The 17690-nt window shown below is 55.0% G+C and overlaps 1 protein-coding gene across 1 annotated transcript; it reads right to left on the bottom strand.

Annotated features, from left to right (window-relative positions):
* Nucleotides 1-101: 101 nt before the first annotated feature.
* Nucleotides 102-16907, bottom strand: LOC140457096 (uncharacterized). Its single transcript, XM_072551079.1, has 4 exons — nucleotides 16503-16907; nucleotides 4353-4671; nucleotides 2870-3151; nucleotides 102-2384 (listed from the first exon to the last, which is right to left on the bottom strand). Exons 1-4 carry the CDS (start codon nucleotides 16773-16775, stop codon nucleotides 1303-1305), a joined length of 1956 nt encoding a protein of 651 aa, XP_072407180.1. The 5' UTR covers nucleotides 16776-16907; the 3' UTR covers nucleotides 102-1302.
* Nucleotides 16908-17690: the final 783 nt, after the last annotated feature.

The raw sequence follows: 17690 nt of genomic DNA, 5'->3' as shown, positions 1-17690 counted from the left end.
CAGCATTGTCATCCCAGCTCCCTCACAGACGGCTGTGATGCCTACCCCTGTCGAACGTCCCAGCCTGTTGCACCCCCGGACACAAACAGAGTCAGGCAGACTGCAATCACACAGCTTTAATGGGACTCCACATTCATTCAGTATCGGAAAACATTACATCCCAGCGGGAAAAGTCAGTTTATAAACTTCTTCCCATTAAGAAACCATTCGAGATTTTGTTTTTTAAAAAAAAAATTCTGTTTTAAGGCACACCATTTCATGTTGCTCCACTCCCCAGGAAAACACACCCCTTCGGCCCGTCTTTGCCCTGCTAGAATGGTGCCGGCCTCTCCCTCCATTTTCCCCTCACCCGTCTTGCATGCCCCCCCCCCCAAGACCTGGGGTGTGAGTGGTAAGGGAAGGGGGGGGGTGAAGGGGTGCTGGGAATCTCAAAGAGAGCGAGGTGTCTAAATTCTACCCTCCGCGTTCGAAAATGGTGGGCCGCGAAGCCACCCATTGGCGAATAGCTGGTCAGAGGACCCTATTTCCCTCACGTTTGGAGTTTAGAATATTCCAAGGGTGTGGTGGAGAGTGGGGGAAGAGAGGAGGGGAGGAACCTGATTGAAATACACAAAATTCTAACAGGGCTAGGAAAAGACGACGCAGGGAGGAGGTTTTCTCCTCATTGGGTCGGGAGGTCCAGGGCACATGGTCTCAGGATAAGGCCAGTTAGAATTGAGCAGAGGAGGATGGCGAACCCCTGGGAGGCTGGGGCCCTGAGTATATTCAAAGAAAGAAATCTTGTTTTGAAAAGATTTTGAAAGAGGTATGGCGGGAAAGCGAGAACATGGCGTCGAGATCAAGCATCAGCCACGGCCCTCTTGCATAGCAGGAGGGGCTGGAAGGGCCGAACGGCCTGCTGCTGCTACTGTTCCCGCATTTGCCTCGCTCTCCCACCACGGTCGGTGTTCTGGAGGTTCCCCCACCCCCCCAAGACCCTTTATCATCCCAGGGGTAGACCACACACCCTCACCTCCCCAAACAGCTGAAGGGATGGATTTCCTTCCTCTTCCCCACTCCTGACCACTGGAGGGGACAGATTCTTTTCCTCCCCCCTGTTCCCTTCACCCCCCCCCCCCCACCGCACAACAGGGGGTGGGGGGAGCAGGGCTTACCCCCAACAACTGAGGGGACAGATCTCACCCCCGCAGCCCTGTCCCTGTCAACTCAGGGGGCAAATGTCACCCCTGTGGCCCACCCCCAAGGGGGAGATGGTCAGATCTCACCCCCTGCTCTCTTCCCCCACCCCCCACCAATCAGAGGTCACTTGGAGGAGTTGTTCACCTTGAGGGACCAAGGCCGGATGGAGAGCTGGACCTTCTTCCTGAGCTCCTTGAAGGACTTGGACCGGTGGAAGCGACCCTCCAAGGGGGCCCCTCCCAGTCTGGGTAAGGTGTCACCGCCGCCGACCTCCTGGGTCCGACCCAACCGCGGGGAGGCAGGAGGCCAGCCGGGGCAGGGACGCTGCCGGCGGCTAAGGAAGGCCTGGGCCTGGCTGAGGAGGCCGGGCTTCCTGTGCCCGCAGCGGCCGGCGATCTCCAGCACCGAGGCCCACTTCCTCTGGCGGCCACGGGTGGCGCCGGAGCTGCCGGGGGACGCCCCGGCGCCCACCGGGGCCGAGTCCAGGTGGGCCTCCGAGAGGGAGCGGGCGGTCGAATCCCTGCCGGGCCTCAGCTCCCAGGAGTCGGCCTGCGCCGACGGGCACTTGACCAACTCCCGGTGCAGGTGCCGCCCCCGGTAGAGGGGGGCCTCAGAGGGGCCCGGCGGGTGCTGGCCCGCCTCCGAGTAGGCCCCGCACGCCTGGGCCTCTCCTGGTGAGCGCAGGGCCTTGTCCAAGCTGGGGCAGCAGGTGGAGATCCTCCGGCGGAGCTTCCAGCCGGTGGCGGGGAGACTGGCCAGAGCTCCGCCCGACGCCGAGGAGCTCTGGCTGTAGACGGACGACAGGGAGAGGCTCTTGGCCCGACAGGCCAGCTCGGAGCGGCCTGGGAGAGGCCTACACCGTGACCGCAGCACCAGGCCCGAGATGTACTTGTCCAGCCGGCCCCGGTAGGCCTCCGGCGGCTCCTGGGCCTCGGGGATCCCTTCGCCCACGGCCCCTGCTTCCCTGGGAGGGGGCAGGCCCAGGGGGTAGGCCCGGGCTGAGCAGGCCGTGAACAGGGGGCTCTGCAGAGCCACGGCGTGCAGGGGGCTCGGGTAGTGGTAGACCTCCGCACCGTGCCGGGAGACCAGGTCACACCGGTACTTACGGTCCGGTGGACCAGGGGGTAACCAGGAGCCGGGGCTGGAGGGTGAGGGCCCTCCACCTGGATCAACGCTCAGGAAGCGGCGAAGAGTGATCAGGTCTCCTGGAGAGAGAGAGAGAGAGAGAGAGGCGGCCGGTTAGAGACGATCCATCAGAGCAACCCCACCCCCACCAACACAAACCCTCATATTCACCCCAAACATACCCCCCATACACTGTCAGGGGGTGAGCGCCGAGGAGGCAGGCACTGTCGGAGGGTCCGTGCTGAGGGAGCGCCGCACTGTTGGAGGGTCAGTGCTGAGGGAGTGGGCACTGTCGGAGGGTCAGTGCTGAGGGAGCGCCGCACTGTCGGAGGGTCAGTGCTGAGGGAGTGAGCCCTGTCAAAGGGTCAGTGCTGAGGGAGTGAGCCCTGTCGGAGGGTCAGCGCTGAGGGAGTGGGCACTGTCGGAGAGTCACCGCTGAGGGAGCGGGCAGAGAGATGCCTGTCAGGTTCCTGAGTGACCGAGGGAGGTGGAGGGGATGTTAATTCGGGAATCCTATGAGTACATAGCACAGAGGCAAGACAGAGAGCATCGAGGGGATCTTTACCTGTGGAGACAGGCCTCTGGGAGACTCTGCACCTCCTGAGAGCCCCACCAGCCTCTCCAGGGTGTACCTCACGGCCAGACAGCAGCATCCTCTGCGATCGGAGCTCGCCGAAACAGACGGCCGCATCGTCCGTCGAGCGGGGTCTGTTCCGATAGCTGTTCGGCCGGGAAAGCTGCGTGAGGGACTGCATACTCCACCGTGAGCTGGATGGACACTCGCTGTACACCGATGTACAGGAGTTGGAGAGGGAGCACGACGTGCTGTCACTGACATCGTAAAAACCTGCCCGCCAGCCGTGCGAGAGAGAGGAGATGGTTAGAGCCACAGATACTGTGTAACCCATCCCCCCCCCCCACACCCCGTTTCTGACACAGTCAGACCCCCCCCCCCACCGCCTCAATATCTCTTACCTAGGTTATCAACACTATCCCATCCCCACTCTGATTCCCACCCTCTCTCCTCTAGCCCCTCCATCCCTCTCTCCTCCAGCCCCCCTCCCTCTCTCCTCCAGCCCCCCCTCCCTCTCCCTCTCTCCTCCAGCCCCCCCATCCCCTCCCTCTCTCCTCCAGCCCCCCCATCCCCTCCAGCCCCCTCCATCTCTCTCCCCTCCAGCCCTCTCTCCTCCAGCCCCCTCCATCCCTCTCTCCTCCAGCCCCCTCCATCCCCTCCCTCTCTCCTCCAGCCCCCCCATCCCCTCCCTCTCTCCTCCAGCCCCCTCCATCTCTCTCCCCCCCCTCCATCCCTCTCCCCTCCAGTCCCCTCCATCCCTCCCACTGCCCAACATCTTTCCCTTCACTCTCCTTCCTTAGACCTTGGATCTGCCCATTTTAACGGATCAGCAATGTCCCTGGGGCCAACAGACACCCTTCCATAAGAATACAGGGAGCAGAATTAGGCCGTTTGGCCCATCAAGTCTCCTGCGCCACTCTCCTGCCCTTCTCCCCATGTGGCCAATGGAACATTAACAGAGTAATTCCTGTAACCCTCGACCCCCTTACTAATCAAGGCCCTTTCTATCCCTCGGTCTTAAAGATACTCAGTGACCTGGCCAACCCCCCGGAGATTCCCCACCCTCTGACTGAAGAGATTTCTCCTCGCCTTGCTTCAAAAATGTCGTCCCTTCCCTCTGAGGTCGTGCCCAGTTAGTGGAGACATCCCGCTCCACATCTACTCCATCCAGGCTGTCCATGTGGACCACAACAACTGGAGCGTTCCCCTCCCCACTTTGCAGCCCAGACGGGTCTCACAGACCCTTCGGCTCGACTGTAACGCCAAGCCAGACTAGCCCCCACTCCCCACAACCTGCCTGCGCTTGACCGGATATCCCGAATCCAGGCAACATGGCCTTCTCAATCCTGTCCAGAGAGAGCACTGTCTACTCCCATGCCTGCATCAGCACCCCCCCACCCCCCACTCGGATTACGAGAAGATTTCTCCTGATGGGGAGTAAGCATCTCCGAGCTCTTGGCCCTGGGTCAGTCACCTGAGCTCGGCCGGGAGTCAGAGTCGAGGTTTTCCATGGGGCTGTCGGTGAGCAGTATCCCTGAGCCAAGCCTCTCCAGGCCCACGGACATTGCAAGCAGCTCTGGAGGCCGCTCTGCCCTCCCCCCTCGTGCCGGCCCGGGGGATTTGGCACCCGACGTCAAGGAGGGCTCCTCTGGAGGTCGATAGGGCCCGTCCTCCAGGCCTGAGATGGGTGCCCCGTTGACAGGTTGGCTCTCACCACTGCCCAGACGGGTCCCAGCGAGCTGGTGGACAGGACTCCGCTGGGTATCGGGGTGACCAGGGGCCAGTGAGCAGGTCTGTAAAGAAAAACACACACACACACAAACCACACAACATAATCACTGCATTGCACTATCCACAGGTAACAGTGTACACACACTGACTGCATTCAATCTGCTCCCACCCCAACACCCCTCCAGCCCCTACACCCCCTCCCCATCTCTGTAACCCCCTCCAGCCCCTATACCCCCTCCCTACCTCTAACCTCCTCCAGCCCCTACACCCCCTCCCTATCTCTGTCACCCCCTCCAATCCCAGCCTCTTGAGCACCTACCCCCTCCGCTGATTCCCATCGCTCCACCATGTTCCCACAGCTGCTTGAAGCCCTGAGCTCTGGAGTAGTCTCCCTAAACCCCTCTCCCTTGCTCTCTCTCCTTCCACATGACCTTAAAAATCTGACTCCTTTATCCTGACAGTTGATTTCATGACATCAGCTTCTTCAGCTGACGCACAATCATCCCATGTTAGGCATGTGATAAACTCAAGATCATAAACTTGGTGGGTGTTGTTCCATTCAAAAAAAAAGACTAGCCATGAACTCAAAATCTTGTCCTCACTGGTCCCTTGCTCTGTCCTAACATTACCACAGGGATGTCTGTCAGGTAGGGAGCGGGGAGACACTGTGCACATTACAAACCAGAACAATGCATCAGACTGAGTACGGGAGGGCTTGTTTTGTCCCGAAATGTACTGAAATCATTTGGAAACTGATCAGGAGGAAATATGTTCCACCCAAGATCAAATAGCTGGCCAATACTGGGGCAGGTCGCTTTCAGGGAAAGGAGTGACAGATTAAGGGACAAGGTGAACTATAGCAAAATCCTGAGTTTTCCAGCAGAGAGTTACAGACTGGAATCTAATAGAGGGGTTCAGGGTGGTTTATATACAGAATAACAGATACCTGGGAGTGAGTTACAGACTGGGTTCTAATCGAGGGGTTCGGGGTGGGTTATATACAGAATAACAGAATCCCCTGGGAGGGGGTTACAGACTGGAATCTAAATAGAGGGGTCTAGTGGGGTTATATACAGAATAACAGGTACCTGGGAGGGAGTTACAGGCTGGAATCCAATCAAAGGGTTCAGGGTGTTTATATATAGACTAACAGATCCTTGGGAGAGTTACAGACTGGAATCTAATCAAGGGGTTCGGGGTGGGTTATATACAGAATAACAGATTCCTGGGAGAGTTACAGACTGGAACCTAGCCGAGGGGTCCTAGGGATGGTTATATATTTGTAAAACAGCAGCTTGCCAGCAGTCAGGTGAAGCTGGTGATGAAGGTGCAGTGTGTATGTGATGCCAGGAACATACTGTTCTGCTGTGACGGGTGTCAGGTGTGTAATCCCTGTGCGGAGTCTGATGTGGTTGTTATCTGATTGCCACATATTAAGCTGTGAGTTTGTGTGCAGACTGACTCACTTCAACAAACACAGGGGCCCCGTCGATAACACACCACTAATTACACCGAGCAGCATCTGCCGCAGCCTGGCGAAACCTCGACCTTAGCTCCCAGAAACCTGGCTCCCCCTCCCCCTTCACCCCCCCCCCCCCCCCCCCCCACATTTGCTTCGACCGGCTGCCCACACCGTCGCTGACAGAGCGTGGCGTGCCTCGTTTGGTACGCTTTCCTGCACTCCCCACCACAACCGGGCAGTCAGATCATTGTGCCATTTGGCAGCGCCAGTCTGGGATCGTCCTCAACTTGCAAGGGACAACATTCTTCCCCATGATCTAACCCACTGTCCTGTACAGCCACACCATGACCTCCCGACTCCTGTACTCAATACTCTGACCGATAAAGGAAAGCATACCAAACGCCTTCTTCACTATCCTATCTACCTGCGACTCTACTTTCAAGGAGCTATGAACCTGCACTCCAAGGTCTCTTTGTTCAGCAACTAGACTTTTGAATGCTGCAAGCCAGGCAGACACGGTGGTTATAAGGAGGTTATGCCACGTTTGCCTTTATTAGTCAAGGCAAAAGTAAAGAGATTCTGATGAAGCTGTACCTAACATTAAATCAGGCCCCAGGTGGATTACAGTGTGCAGTTCTGGTCTCTGTGCTACAGGAAGGATATGTTTGCACTGGAGAGGGTGTAGAGGAGATTCCCCAGCATACTGCCTGGGATGGAGCATTTCAATGATGCAGAGAGACTGGCATTGTTTTGCTTAGAGTAGAGAAGGCCGGGGTGGGGGGAGGGTACCTGATTGAGGAACATGGACAGGAGTGAATTGGAAGCAATCTCTCCCACGTAGGAGGGGGGGGGGGGGGGGCACAGTGTTAAGGAAAAAGAGTTGGGGGGGGGGGGGGTGCAACTTTAGAAAACATTTTTACCAGACGGTGGTGAGGGTCCGGAACTCGCTGCCTGCAAGGATGGTAGGAACAGGAACTCTCAAGGCCTTTGAGAAGCCTGAGGGTTGGCAGGTGGAGTTTAATTTAGATAAATGTGAGGTGCTGCATTTTGGAAAGGCAAATCAGGACAGGACTTAGCGGTAAGGTCCTGGGGAGTGTTGCTGAACAAAGAGACCTTGGAGTGCAGGTTCACAGCCCCTCGAAAGTGGTGTCGCAGGTAGATAGGATAGTGAAGGCGGTGTTAGGTACACGTCTTTATTGACTATCGGAGTTGGGAGGTCATGTTGCGGCTGCACAAGACATTCGGGCACTTTTGGAATGCTGCGTTCAATTCTGGTCTCCCCTGCTATAGGAAGGATGTTGTGAAACTTGAAAAGGTGCAGAAAAGGTTTACAGGGGTGTTGTCAGGGTTGGAGTTACAGACTGGAATCTAATCGAGGGACTCAGGGGTGGTTCATATAGGGAATAATAGGTACCTTGGAGTGACTTACAGATCTGGAAGCTAATCGAGGGGTTCAGGATGGTTTATAGCTACAGGGAGAGGCTGAACAGGCTGGGGCTGTTTTCCCTGGAGCGTCGGAGGCTGAGGGGTGACCTTATAGGAGGTTTATAAACTCATGAGGGGCATGGATAGGGTGAATAGTCATGGTCCTTTCCACAGGATTGGAGGGGGGGAGGGAGCATGAGACCAAACCTAGAGGGCATAGGTTGAAGGTGAGACTGGTGTGTGTGTGAGATGAGCTGCCAGAGGAAGTGATGGAGGCTGGTACAATTACAACATTTAAAAGGCACCTAGATAGGTACGTGGATAGGGAGGTTTTAGATGGATATGGGCCAAATGTTGGCAAATGCGTCTCGATTAACTTAGGATATCTGGACAAGTTAGACTGAAGAACTGTACAGCACAGAAACAGACCCTAAGAATTGAAGTGAACTGTTAAAACACCATAGCATACAAAGCAAAGGGGCCAAATGCTGGGAAATGGGGTCGGAATGGGTAGATGTTTGATGACCAGTATGGCCATGATGGGCTGAATGGCCTGTTTCTACGCTGGAGAAGCTTGGCGAGTAACCACATTTGGCCCGAACTTCCCTGACACAAACGGGGAAGGCCTGAATATAGGAAGCACTTTCTCCTACACCTGCTACACCATGAAACAAGCTGCCAAAGGGGCGGGGAATGGAAGATGTACAGCTGCACAGGGAGTGGGGGAGGGCTCACCTGGAGGCCTGGACGGTGTGCATTTTGGAGAGCCGACAACAAACAGGGTCATCCAGCACGGAAACAGACCTCTTTGCCCAACCGGTCCGTGCCAAACATAATTGCAAACTAAACTAGTCCCACCTGCCTGCACCGAGCCCATATCCCTCCAGAGCTGAAAATGTGTTGCTGGAAAAGCGCAGCAGGTCAGGCAGCATCCAAGGAGCAGGAGAATCGACGTTTCGGGCATCAGCCCTTCTTCAGGAATGGCTCATGCCCGAAATGTCGAGTCTCTTGCTCCTTGGATGCTGCCTGACCTGCTGCGCTTTTCCAGCAACACATTTTCAGCTCTGATCTCCAGTCCTCACTTTCTCCAAGAAGATTTTTTCATATCCCTCCAAACCCTTTCCTCTTCATGTATCCACCCAAATGTCTCTTAAATGTTGTAACCGTCCCCACATCCATCACTTCCTCTGGAAGCTCATTCCACACATGAACCACTCTGTGTAAAAAAAAAATTGTCCCTCGTGTCTTTTTAAAATCTCTCTCCTCTCACCTTAAAAAATCTGAAACCCTCCATCTGAGGGAAAAGACAACTACCATTAACTCTTTCTATGCTCACGATTTTATAAACTTCTATATTAAAAAAAAAGTCCCAGCCAGCCATTCTTTATTACTCAAACCCTCCATTCCCGGCAACATCCTGATAAATCTCTTCTGATAAATCTCTTCTGACCCCTCTTCAGTGCAATAATATCCTTCCTTTAACAGGGTGACCAGAACTGGACATGGTATTCCAAATGAGCCCTCAGCAATGTGGAGTTTGCACATTCTCCCCGTGTCTGCGTGGGTTTCCTCCGGGTGCTCCGGTTTCCTCCCACAGTCCGAAGATGTGCAGTTTAGGTGAATTGGCCATGCTAAATTGCCCGTAGTGTTAGGTGAAGGGGTAAATGTAGGGGAATGGGTCTGGGTGGGTTGCACTTCAGCTGGTCAGTGTGGACTTGTTGGGCCGAAGGGCCTGTTTCCACACTGTTAGTAATCTAATCTAATCGAATCAATGTCCTGTACAACCCCAACATGATGTCCCAACTCCTACACTCAAGAGATCTGAGTAATGAAGGCAAGCGTGCTAAACGTCTTCTTAGCCCCCCCTGTCTATATGTGACACAAACTTCAAAGAATTACGCACCTGAACCCCTAGATCTCTCTGTTCTACAACACTACCCAACGCACAAAGAGAACAGGCTAGGCCGGTATTCATTGGAGTTCAGAAGGGTGGGAGGGTGACATGGTTGAGACACACCAGATCACGAGGGGGACTGACAAGATGGATGCTGAGAGGGTGGTGCCCCCTCGTCAGAGAGGGGGGCAGAGGTTCAAAATAACGAGTCTCCCTTTTCTGTTAATATTCACTGAAGTGATGAGGGTGTCTCGGACTAGGGCCAGCATTTATTTTGCCCGTCCCTAATTGCCCAGAGGGCAGTTACGAGTCAACCACATTGCTGTGGGTCTGGAGTCACGTGTTGACCCAGACCAGGTAAAAGGTCCCTTTCGTGAACCAGGGTGGGTTTGTCCCACACTCGATTCATAGACATCATTCATCTTTTAATTTCAGATTTGTTTTTTTAAAGTGAATCCAAATTCCACAGTGGGATTCAAACTCCGGTTTCTTGAACAACATTGAGCTGGCAGTTCATGTTAAAATTGTACAAGATATTGGTTCGGCCGCATTTGGAATACTGCGTACAGTTCTGGGCGCCACGTTACCAAAAGGATGTGGACGCTTTGGAGAGGGTGCAGAGAAGGTTTACGAGGATGTTGCCTGGTATGGAAGGGGCTAGCTATGAAGAGAGGGTTAGGTTAGGATCGTTTTCATTAGAAGAAAGGAGATTGGGGGGGGGGATCCTGTTTGTGGTTTACAAAATCATGTAGGGTATCGAACAGGGTAGATAGAGATAAGCTGTTTCCCAGAGTGAGGGATTCAATAACGAGAGGTTACGGGTTTAAGGTGAAAGGTGAAAAGTTTAAGGGGGATTCATGCGGCAAGTACTTCACACAGAGGGTGGTGGGCGTTTGGAACGCGTTGCCAGCAGCGGTGGTAGAGGCAGGCATGGTAGATTCATTTAAGGGGTGTCTGGACAGATGCACGAGTAGGTGGGGAGCAGAGGGCTACAGATGCTTAGGGATTGGGTGACAGGTTTAGACAGTAGATTTGGATCAGCTCAGGCTTGGAGGGCCGAAGGGCCTGTTCCTGGGCTATAAGCTTTCTTTGTTTCTTGGGTCTCTGGATTAGTGATCTAGTCAAAGTGCCACTTGGCTATCACCTCCCCAGTGAATTTAAGATGGAGATGTGCACAATGACTTTTTTTTTCCAAGAGTGTCTTGGGTCATTGGCATTCTCTCAGTCATAACTTGGAGGGGCCAGTGTTGGACTGAGGTACACAAAAATCACACAACACCAGGTTATAGTCCAACAGGTTTATTTGGGAGCAACGAAAGCTAGTGCTTCCAAATAAACCTGTTGGACTATACCCTGGTGTTGTGTGATGTTCCCCTCAGTAGCGGAGTGATCGCGTGTCACCTGGACATCAACCAGCCCCTGGTAATGTACTGGGGGCTCCCACAGGACAAAGACAGCAGATATGTGGAAACCCACCCCCCCCGCAGGTTCCCCTCCGAGCCCCTCACCATCCCAATTTGGGAATATACCAGTGTCGCTGGGTCAGAATACTGGAAACTCCCTCCCTAAGAGGACTGTGTGGGTGTCCCTATACAACACAGGACTGCAGCGGGTCAAGAAGGCAGCTCACCCCCACCTTCTCAAGGGGGCAATTAGGAATGGGGTGTTAACTGCTGCCGCCCACACCCTATAAGTAAATAAATAACCATTCAAACTAATGACAACTAACTAGTAAGGACAAACAGCAGCTGCAGACTGGGAGCTGCGTCTGGTGGTGAACACACAAGGGTTCCACGATTACACGAGGAGACAGGGGTGGGAGATGAGTCCTGAGTGTGGCGCTGGAAAAGCACAGCAGGTCAGGCAGCATCCAAGGAGCAGGAGACTCGGCGTTTTGGGCATAAGCCCTTCGTCAGGAGAGGCAGACATGGCCACTCAGTGCCACACAGCTGACCCCTCTGACGATCCCAACACCCGCACACTGAGCCCTTCACCCGGATTCTGTGGTAGACTGAGGCGTTCAGTGGGTCAGTGACGGACTGGAACTGTTTCCCCAGCAACACCTTTCAGAGAAATCTCCCGACTGTGACCACCTGTGTCCCAACTCAGTTCGAGTCCCCAGGCCCATCCCTCACCCTGTGATCAGCACCAGGTCCCCGCCCTTTAATATTCCAGGGGGTTCAATTTCTCCATAGCCCCAAACCCCCACCCCATCTCCAAAGCTGCCTCCAGCCCCTATACCCCCTCCCTATCTCTGTAACTCCCTCCAGCCCTACCCTCCCTCCCTATCTCTGTTACGCCCCTACATCCCTCCCTATCTGTCACTCCCTCCAGCCCCTACACCCTCTCCCTGTCTCTGTAACCCCCTCCCAGCCAGTGTACCCCCTCCCTATCTCTGTTCCCTCCTCCAGCCCATACACCCCCTCCCTATCTCTGTCACCCCCCTCTGGCCCCTACACCCCTTCCTTACTCTGTAACCCCCCTGTGGCCCCTACACCCCCTCCCTATCTCTGTAACCCCCTCCGGCCCCTACACCCCCTCCCTATCTCTGTCACCCCTTCCCTATCTCTGTAACTCCCTCCAGCCCTACCCCCTCTTCCTATCTCTGTTACGCCCCTACATCCCTCCCTATCACGGTCATCCCTCCAGCCCCTACACCCCCTCCCTATCTCTGTAACCCCCTCCAGCCCCTACAGCCCCTCCCGATCTCTGTAACCCCCTCCAGCCCCTATACCCCCTCCCTATCTCTGTCACACCCCCCCCTCCAGTCCCTACACCCCCTCCCTATCTCTGTAACTCCCTCCAGCCCCTACACCCCCTCCCTATCACTGTCACCCCCTCCCTATCTCTGTCACCCCCTCCCTATCTCTGTCACCCCCCTCCTGCCCCTACACCCCCCTCCGGCCCCTACACCCCCCTCCCTATCTCTGTCACCCCCCTCCGGCCCCTACACCCCCACACCCCCCTCCCTATCTCTGTAACTCCCTCCAGCCCCTACACCCCCTCCAGCCCCTACACCCCCTCCCTATCTCTGTCACCCCCTACACCCCTTCCTTACTCTGTAACCCCCCTGCGGCCCCTACACCCCCTCCCTATCTCTGTCACCCCCTACACCCCCTCCCTATCTCTGTCACCCCCCTCCAGCCCCTACACCCCCTCCCTATCTCTGTAACCCCCTACACCCCCTCCCTATCTCTGTCACCCCCTACACCCCCACCCTATCTCTGTAACCCCCTAAACCCCCTCCCTATCTCTGTAACCCCCCGGCCCCTACACCCCCCCTCCCTATCTCTGTAACCCCCCGGCCCCTACACCCCCTCCCTATCTCTGTCACCCCCTACACCCCCTCCCTATCTCTGTCACCCCCCTCCAGCCCCTACAACCCTTCCCTATCTCTGTCACCCCCCGGCCCCTACACCCCCCTCCCTATCTCTGTCACCCCCCGGCCCCTACACCCCCCTCCCTATCACTGTCACCCCCTCCAGCCCCTACCCCCCCTCCCTATCTCTGTCACTCCCTCCAGCCCCTACACCCCCTCCCTATCTCTGTCACCCCCCCCCCCCCTCCAGTCCCTACATCCCTGGAGTTCTGAATAACGTTAAAAACGGTTTCTTGTCCAGCAGAGTGGTCAATGGTTCAGGTCAAACCAGAGTCAGGCCTAACCCTTGGAGCTGATGGGAAAGCAGCAACAGTTGGCCAATCGGACTGATGGGAGGGCACAGGCGAAGGGCTGAATGGGCCACCCGCACCTTACTTGGTCCGTTTCACCCAAAGGGGTGCGGCAGATCAAAGGCATCATCTGCTTCCTGTTGGCATACTCCTAGAAGCATTAGGATGGGGGGGGGGGGTGGGGGAAAGAGAGGGGAGTGGAAAGGGGCATTTTAACCCACCCTCCCTGGCGCCCAGACATCCCGGCGAGGGCAGTTTCCAGGAGACTCGAAACCGCGCTCCGGCTTGCTGCTGTGTACTTAAAAGACAGCGCTGGCCCTGTCCCGGGCGCTACAGTAATTCGTGTTTACGTTGTTCAAGGTAGCTCGCAAGCTGGGAGCTGGAGAGCAGTCAACAGCGGAGGAGACAACATCAGACAGGCGAACAATTAAGGGATTAACATCCATCAAGGTGCCAATGGGTGTGGAGCTCTGCAAACCCTATATTTAAGTCAAAATTAAAATTCTCGCCCTCCTGCCTGTACAAAGGCAGCGTCTGGCATCTGCACAGAGAGAGAGAGAGAGAGAGACCACAATCCCTGGGCACACTTCAGTCGTGCAGTCACTGCCCTCCAGGCACAGCTGAGACTCAGTCTGGCCTCTTTTGCGGGGGGGGGGGGGGGGGGGGGGGGGAGGAAAATGGATCTATTTCATTGCAGACCTCCCACCCCCACACACACTGTAGGAGGCCATTCGGCCCATTGGCTCCCCTTGCTGCTGTTCCTGCTCCACACACGAGTTGCAGCCCCCCCCCCCAATTCCATTCCATTCTCCTTGCTGGGTTCATCTGGCTTTCCCTCCGTTGGGAATGCATCCACTCCCATCTCCCTCGCCGCTCTCTCTGGGAGCGAGTTCCTCCCTCCTCCTCCACCCCCCACCCCCCCATGTCAGGGTGGGTTTCCTCCCTCCCCCCCCCCGAACGCCCCCTATTGGATTCATTCGGGACTGCCTCATGCACATGACCAGCCCCCTCCTCCCTCAGTTTGGGTGCCACACACGAGTGGACCCTACATGGTTTACAAAAATGTATTCATTTGGAAAACGTAAACTCTCATTGGTCCATCCCTAATTGGTGGTGAGCTGCTGTAGTCCACTGGGTGTGCAAACATCCACAGTTCCCTCAGGGAGGCAATTCCAGGATTCTGATCCAGCGACACTGAGGGGAACGGCGATATATTTCCAATGGTGAACTTGCAGGGGCTGGTGTTCCCATGTATCTGCTGCCCCTTGTCCTTCAGGCTGGTAGGTGGCTTGGAAGTTGCTGCCTGAGGAGCCTTGGTGAGTTGGCTGCAGTGCGTCTTGTAGGTGGTACACACTGCTGCTACTGCGCCTGACATTACAGAGTCAGCAGCATCTTGCTGTCCACGGCCACATTTGCCCAAATACCTACAAGTTCTAAGTGCCCATTCAGCCCCTCTTCTCCAGCCTGTCACACAGGAACAGCAGGAGGCCATTCAGCCCCCTTCCTCCATCCTGTTACACAGGAACAGCAGTAAGCCATTCTGCCCCCCCTTCCTCCAGCCTGTCACACAGGAACAGCAGGAGGCCATTCAGCCTCCATCCTGTCACACAGGAACAGCAGGCCATTCAGCCCCCCTTCCTCCAGCTTCTTTCACAGGAACAGCAGGAGGCCATTCAGACCTGCTCCTTTAGTCTTCCCACTGGTCACTCAGATCACAGCTAATCTATATCTCAACCCCATCTGCCATTAGTCCTTGACACCTTTAAATCTGCAAACATCTATCCCTTTCAAGTTTTATTTTGGGGTGCGGTGGGAGACAGAGTTTGAGATTCCCACTGTGGAGTCTGTGTGACAACATGCTTCCTGAAGCAGTCTGAATGGGCCCACTGGAATACTGTATAGGGAATAACACTCAGTAATGTGTCGGAAATCTAGTGAAATGGGTCTGGGTGGGTTACTCTTCGGAGGGTCAGCGTGGACTTGTTGGGCCGAAGGGCCTGTTTCCACACTACAGGGAATCTAATATCTCAAATAAAAATACCTAACCTTGAACCCCTCGATCAGATCACACCCCCCCCCCCCCCCCCCCCAGTCTCTGACACTCACAGACGTACAAGCCCGGTCTGTGTAAACTCTCCACGGGATTTATCCCTATCCCAGTCCTGGAATTGTTCTGCAGCATATATCAACTCTCAAGACCTTCAGAGGGCAGAGAGTTGACCCTAATGGCATAGCAGAGTCAGGCACCCCTGTCACCAATGCATGCCAACGTCTCTTCGAAAGGGCCAAAGCTAAATCTGGCTCTGCAGTGCCCTCAGGACAACCTGGGGTTGGAAAAGGAGCTGTTCGTGCTGGGGAGGCCTCACACTAGAGATTAGTTCTCCCCCAAAATCCCCAGGTAAAAGTAGCAACAGGTTCAGGAATGCATTGTGCAAACTCTGCACCTGCCTCTGGAATTAACAACAACAAGATTTTTTTTAAAAAAACAAGTACTTTGAACTTGGGATGGAGCGTAGGCACAGCAAGATCCCACACTGAAGCGGTTGGTTAGTTAAAGTTTTCAGGCTGCAGTGCCCTGGGATCGTTTACCCCACAGTAGAAATTTTCAATTAACCTTTTCCCTTCACCCCTCAGGGCTCCCTCAATACTGACAGGCTCGTGGTGGGTCTTGGAACACACAAGAGGTCAATGGTTCAGGGTTGGTGGATCTGCCCCCAGGCAGCAAGTGACCAGGGGGACAGCACTCACCTGTCCCTACCATCAATGAGACCACCTCTTGCCCCCACCCCCTACCCCGTACAAATGTAGCTCATTCGGCTAGTTTCGAGGGAGGTTTAACCCTATCCATCAAATCCCAGAATCAACTTCTAAAATAATCCCAAACTCCAAAATGATTCCAAATCCGGGTCAAACACCAAATTGATCTCACAGCACAGAATGATCCCAAAATCTCCCCAAATCACAAAAGAAAGGCCCAAAATCCCAGACCGATTCAAGTTCCAGTCAAACCCCTGATTGATCCCCAATCCCAAAACAGTCCCAAACTCCCCGACTGATTCCAAGGTCCAGTCGGATCACAGATTGATCCCAAAATATCAAAAAAATGGTTCTAAGTCCCAGAGTGATTCCAAGATCCAGTCAAATCCCAGAGTTGGTCTGGAATCCCAGATCTGATCCCGAATCCCAGAGTTGATTTGGAATCCCAGATCTGATCTGGAATCTCAGACTTGATTTGGAATCCCAGATCTGATCCCAAATCCCAGAGTTGGTCTGGAATCCCAGATCTGATCCCAAATCCCAGAGTTGGTCTGGAATCCCAGATCTGATCCCGAATCACAGATCTGATCCCGAATCTCAGTTGATCTGGAATCTCAGACTTGATTTGGAATCCCAGATCTGATCCCGGATCCCAGAGAGTTGATCCCCCCCCTGCCTCCCTGTACCTGCTCTGGGGGACTTGTTGCTCCCGCCGGATGCTGCAGCCCCTCGGGGGGTTTACTGCCGGCTTCCCCGCCGGTCGCCTCCTCCTCCATCACCTCCTCCCCCTCCATCACCTCCACCTCCTGTCCTTCCAGCAGCCTCCGGACGGTCTCCCGGTGCCTCTCCCGGAGCAGCCTCAGCTCCTGCAGGCCGGCCAGGCTGGCTTCCAGCCTCTCCCCGATCCGGCGGCGGTCCAGCCCGGGGCTGGGGGCACTCGCGGCCGCCTTGCGAGCCATCTCGCCCCCCTTTCTCCCTGCTCTGCTCCCTCAGAGTCCCTCAGGGGGGGGGGGGGGACCTGGACACAATGTAACGCGGCTGAAATGTATCCAAGTCAGTATCACTGGCTGGAAATGGACACAATGTAACAGACAGACCATCCCCTGATTGGCCGCGCCAGTCACATGCCCAAACCGGGGGAGGGCGTGGCCTCATCCAATCCCTCAACCCTGATTGGCTGCGACAGTCAAATCCCCCAAAACCACGCCTCCCCATCCCTGATTCGAGTCAAAGACTTTTCCAAAAACTAATTCCCGTTTGTAACACACTCCCTTCCCCACCCCCTTCACCATTTCCACTCTGACACACACATCAAAAAAAAACATTTTTGAAAACACACTCTTCTGCAATTAATTGGTGGAGGTGAGTTGAAAAGGAACTGCCTCCCCCATCCAGGGTGGGTGTGAAATACCTGCAGTCTGAGGGTCAAAGCGTTTCTGTTCTAATTTGCTTTTGTTCAAAAATCATTTGGTGTTTTTTCTTCCCCCCCCCCCCCAAAAAAAGAATGTGTTGTTCCACACGATTTGGAGATGCCAGTGTTGGACTGGGATGCACCACGTTAAAAATCACACACAACACCCAAGTGCTCCAACACCACCTGATGAAGGGGGCAGCTGGTGCTTCCAAGTCAACCTGTTGGACTCTAACCTGGTGTTCTGAGTGATTTTCAGACTTGAGTTTCTGATGCTTGCATTCTCGGGGTAGAGGCGGTGCCTGTGAATGTGTGTGTGTGTGTGTGTGTGTGCGATTCTCCCACACACACACACACCTCCCTCAAACCCACAACATAGAACATTTCCAATGCAGTGCAGGCCCTTCGGCCCTCGATGTGGTGCCAACCTGTGAAACCAATCTCAAGCCCATCTAACCTACCC

The sequence above is a fragment of the Chiloscyllium punctatum genome, chromosome 31, assembly GCF_047496795.1.
Source record: "Chiloscyllium punctatum isolate Juve2018m chromosome 31, sChiPun1.3, whole genome shotgun sequence".
Lineage (NCBI taxonomy): Eukaryota > Metazoa > Chordata > Chondrichthyes > Orectolobiformes > Hemiscylliidae > Chiloscyllium > Chiloscyllium punctatum.
The sequence above is the reverse complement of the archived record's forward strand: the minus strand, read 5'-3'. Positions and strand labels throughout refer to the sequence as shown.